The 5,078-nt window shown below is 44.5% G+C and overlaps 1 protein-coding gene across 6 annotated transcripts in view; it reads right to left on the bottom strand.

Moving 5' to 3' along the window:
- Positions 1-863: 863 nt before the first annotated feature.
- Positions 864-5,078, bottom strand: part of PLAC1 (placenta enriched 1) — a 196,480-nt gene continuing 192,265 nt past the window's right edge. For all 6 annotated transcript variants that reach the window (XM_039239874.1, XM_039239871.1, XM_039239870.1 and 3 more), the window contains one exon: positions 864-1,764. In XM_039239874.1, coding sequence (XP_039095805.1) covers positions 1,053-1,706 — 654 coding nt within the window. In that variant the 5' untranslated portion in view covers positions 1,707-1,764 and the 3' untranslated portion in view covers positions 864-1,052. The remainder of the gene's footprint in view (positions 1,765-5,078) is intronic.

The raw sequence follows: 5,078 nt of genomic DNA, 5'->3' as shown, positions 1-5,078 counted from the left end.
GATATAGTAAGAGTACTTCTCTCAAGGTTGTGGTGAAGATTAAATGAGATGCTTCTACTATCTGGAATGTTCTCTCTCAGATCATCTCAGACAGGGCTGGGTCGTTCTTCACATCAAGGTTCAGTTCAAATGACTCCTCAGACTCCCTGTCTGCTCTGACCCCTTCTCAAGTTTCTCTCGTATCACCTGGTTTTAAGTTTTTTCATGGCATTCGCTGCTATCAGAATGTATCACTGTTTACTTATTTATTTATTAGCTGTGTGACCTCAATTTCTCTGAGGCTCCGTTTTTATTCACTGTCCTCTTTCAATGCCTAGAACGGTACCTGAAATGTAGTAGCACTCAGTGAATATTTGTTGGATGCATTTATTCACCTTCTCCAAGTGTTTGGGAAAGCTAATGGACAGCCAAACCTGGGTGAAAACTTTCTGATCACATTAAGTTGGGAATAAAATTCCTTCCGAAGTACTATCAGTCTGTGGCTAAACATAAGATCCAGCCCTTGGCCTCAGGAGCTTACCATCTAGTTGGTGGGATGTGATGAGTAATTCTTAGAACCACTGGTGGTTTATAAATCACCAGGTTGGAATCCATCCCTCCTCTGAATGAAAAGGGATTCAGCCATTGATCAAACTAAGAAAGTGTGCAGTTGAGTGCTAGGCTGAGCGGTGCAGCGTGTGAAGTGAAATAGGGACACAGAGGGAGAGATTCCGCTGGGGGCCTTCAAGGAGAGCACAATCATCCTAGTCCGAAGAGACCAGGCACCAGTGGTTGTAAAGCTCTTGGGACAGTGTGTGGCCCACAGTAAAAGTTATATGTGTGTTTATTCAATAAAAAGTGCTGAACTGATATTTTTATGCCATCAAAATTTTATTTTTTCTGTCAAAAAAGATATAAAAATATAATAACACTTTATTCGTGAAGTTACCACGAGTTGTCCTCTCTCAAAAGCACTCATAAGGAGGCTACCAGAACACTTGCTTGTCTGATACTAGAAAATATTATATACTAATGTTATAAAGAGCATCTACAGGAGACCTCCAGCCTGGGGATCACATGAACTCAATCAGATCGTCCGAGTGAAGAGACCAATCCTCAAACATATTAACGAGGGAGGATGGCTGTACCATCTGGCCCACCTGAGCCTCTACCTGGTGGGCACCCTGGGCAACCCGTGGGGCCCGGGCATCGTCTTCTTCATTGAGCACACAAGGTGGACAATCACAGTTGGGCCTCTGGCTGGACTGTGACAAGGTGAACACCTCATAGCATGCCTCACCATTTTGGGTTGTGGTTCCCGCCTCACTGGCTACATTCACGGGGCAGGGTAGAGTAAGCCATGGGGACCGTAGGGGAGCTGCACAGGACAGTGGGATCACATACTTAGAAGAGGTACATTTTGAAGCATAGTGCAACTCGGTGTTATATATAACCATGGACTGAGAGACAGCCTTGACCCGGATGCCACATTCAGTGACGCGGTAGGTGAACTGGTACATGTGTGGCTGAACGTGGTTGGCAGGGCAACCCAGACCCAAGTGTAACTCATGGAAATGTACATATACATCATTATTCAACATGAAGGGGTGTACTGTGACCATGAACCAGTCTGTGGAGCACAGTACAGTCATCGGATTTTGTGCAGAACAGGACGAAAACACAGAGGTGAGGAAGACCATCCCTCCTATCAACTCCAAAACTTTCATCCCTGTAGCTGATCAGGTAGCGACTCTCAGGAAACAGGAAGCTGTCTGGTGAGGATTTCTAGGGCATACAAAAACACAAAAGGCAAATCATCTTATTTCTTATTGGAAGTTCAAACACAATCATTTTTTAAAAACAGAAGTATTTTCAAAAGGGTAAAAGAGTAGAACCTAAATGTTCTCAAAAAAGAAAAAAAAAAAGGTAAATATGTGAGGTGATGGATGTGTTTGTTCATTAACTTGATTGGGCGAATTCTTTCACGATGCATACATATGTCATACCATCAGGTTGCACACTTTAAATATCCTATAATTTTATTTGTCAATTATACCTTGATAAAACTGAAATAAAGAAAACAAGGAAAAGGAAAACATTGTTGAGAGAGAGAACTGGATTTTCATTGTCAGAACTCACATGTTGATAGATGACTACAAATGGTTTCTCTAAGTGGCTTTTACCATGCTGTTTTGGTATAAAACACATATCCCTCATATATAGAATGAGTGTCTACACTGGTCAGCAATGGCATCCCTTTTTGTGTGTAACCCAAACAAAAGAAAATGAAACCATTTTTGTGCCAAACATTAAATAAGGTGAAGGAGATACAGTTTAATTCAAGCCAGCAGCCCCAGTGTCCTCTCATAAACGACACCCCCCCACATTGTCTTGTTTTTGGTTCAGCAACAAACATAACTAAATAAAAGCCAGAGAAGAAATTGTGGCTTATTACTAACAACCACATATTGCAATATCCCCAAGCGGCTCGCTTGAATTGAGCCAATGGATACTTCATAAACTCTAGTAGTAACATCATCAATCATTACGAGCGAGAGATTCCCTGATACCTCAATCAGGACACGTTGTAAAATCATGAAATCACAGAAACAAGAAGTACTTCTTTTTAATTTTACATTTGCCTATTCGGGGCATACATAAAAACTATTCGAGCGTGCCATATTAAAGAAAGCGAGCCTTGGGTTTCTACTTCGCATAATAATTGACAAGGTATCTCCTAAAATATTCTTTGCGACCACACAGTTTTCACCTCATTGAGTTATATTCTTTGCTTTACAGCTTTCTTTTATTTTCACTAGCTTTTTATTTCTTTTCTTTTCCAATGGGAAGCTCTGCAGTCACTTCCTAGTTCTATTGCCTTTCACCTCCCAAAGAGTGGCAGGTAGAGCAATGGGGAGAAGAAAGGGCATTGCTAAGAATATATGCCTAAAACACAGTATCAGAAGGAGGTGATAAGTGAAACAAGAAGGAAGGAAGAGGAATATCATCAAATATTGTCCAACTCAGCTCTCAGGTGTAGGGTTTTACATTTGTTCCTGAGGAGTTAAGTGACCTCTGCATATATGAATTCATTCTTTGACTATTATTTATCGAGCGCCTACTCTGTGCACGGTATTGTACTAAAAAGCATCCAAGACATTTCTAGCCTCATCTTTTCCCCGGTTGCAAAGACACAGCTTTCTCTTCCTTTGATATTGATGAATTTGCTGCATTCTTTGATGGAAACCATGGTAGAATGGGCCCACTAGAAAAGTGCACTGGCCTACATGAAATGCATGGTTTCAGACACTTGATCTGATTGGTACAGATTGGGCCTCCTTACCTCTCTCATTAACGACTTCTCATTCTCTTGGGGATGTAAAGAGAAGTCTAAGGGGTCTACCTGGGTCCTTTCTTTCCTCTTGGTTTGTCCTGAAACGTTTCTCCTGGGATTGCCTTTTTGTTTTTTGCAAAGCAAAAACAGAAGCAGCAACAACAAACAAAGAAACAAACAAAAACCCCCGATCCTCTTACCCCTCCAAAAAACAAAACAAACAAAATAAGACGACAACAACGACAACAAAACACAAGTCAACTCTGAGGCCAGCTGGTCTTGGATAATGACTCAACAGTTAAATAAACAAACCACTTGCTCTGGAACGATGCATGACATTTGCTGAGATAATCACTCCACCCTAGCACACTTTCCACTACTGTCCTGGTCTGATGAAGCCCACCCTACCCAGAGCATGTGTTCGGAGCGGCTTTCTCTCCCTCTCTCTCCTCTCTGTCCTTAATACCATCTCATAGCCTGGACCTACTGACCCTGGACAAAAAGCTCCCCTTGAAGTAGTTCCTGGAATAGGCCAAAGAAACAATCCTTCCATTACATTTTGGCTGTTCAAACCCAACACTGAGACCCAAGTTTCAGGCCAGCTTCTGGCCTAGGGAGTCCTGCCTTCCATTTCTGCGATTTCTCAAGCATCTTCCCTATCCCTCACCTCCTCCCCTGCCTCAGGAATAATCCAGAAAGGGTTATAAAAAGCCCAGAGCCTCTGAGAAACAAGACAGTCATTCCCCAAGCAATCATTTTAGACCACTTCACCTCTATACCCACTTGTGAATGACATTGCACCGAACCGGTCTTGAAGAAAAGGGTTTAGTGACATCGCTAAGTTTGGGGGTTCATTTAGTACAAATCTCCAAACTCAGGACAGTCTCTCTTTCCTGGTTTTTTTTTTATTTTGTTTTTGTTTTTGTTTTTTTTATAGCCAGGAACAGTTTGCCACTCGAGGGGAGCAATAAATGAAGATGCCCGTGTGTGTGACAACGTGCCTTGAGTGCAGATAAACCTTAAAAATGAAGTCAGCGGGACCCACATTCGAGACCCTGTGTCTCTGAGGTGACAGGGGGGAGTGAGGAGTCCAGGAGGAGAGCGGAATGTAGTCGCTAATGAGCTGCTAACCCTAGCTCGACGCCACACTTTGGGAGTCGCTCCGTTTTGCTGAGTACAGGCTCATCGGCTCATCACAACGGGGCAGCCTCCCTCCCTTTTCCCCCACTGCCTGCCATTCCCAGGGAAGGGTAGAGGCTGTGTGTGTGTGTGTGTGTGTGTGTGTGTGTGTGTGCGCGCTGGGGGATGGTTCTAAGTCATTCACAACACAGTGTGGAATCATCAGATCAGCCGGCCTTTCTAACCTCCAGCCGAGATGTGCTGGCAGGCCGGGATCCGGGGTGGGAGAAGGGAGAGGATGGGCTCCGCTTCTTGGGGGAAGAGGAAAAACAAGGCTGGGGGGCTACAGATGGGAAGAGGAGCCAGAGGAGTGGATTATGTGGGGAGGGGGTGCCAAAGGGAAGGCTTGTGTGGCCATCGTTGGGGCGGGGCACTGCATCCCGGGAGCTGTGGGCGGGATTCGGTTTCAGGCCTCCAGAAACGTTCAGCGCTACGGGAGCTGAGGACATGGAGGAAATCGATGCAGAGAAGAGGGTGTTCACCTTGGGATCGCTGTCCAGCTTCTTGAAGAGGAGGAGGAAGGGGAGGAGGAGGAGGAAGGGGAGGAGGAGGAGGAAGGGGAGGAGGAGGAAGGGGAGGAGGAGGA

The sequence above is a fragment of the Hyaena hyaena genome, unplaced genomic scaffold, assembly GCF_003009895.1.
Source record: "Hyaena hyaena isolate Hyena2069 unplaced genomic scaffold, ASM300989v1 scaffold_162, whole genome shotgun sequence".
Taxonomy (NCBI): domain Eukaryota; kingdom Metazoa; phylum Chordata; class Mammalia; order Carnivora; family Hyaenidae; genus Hyaena; species Hyaena hyaena.
Note: the sequence above shows the minus strand (reverse complement) of the source record. Positions and strands in the feature narration are given on the sequence as shown.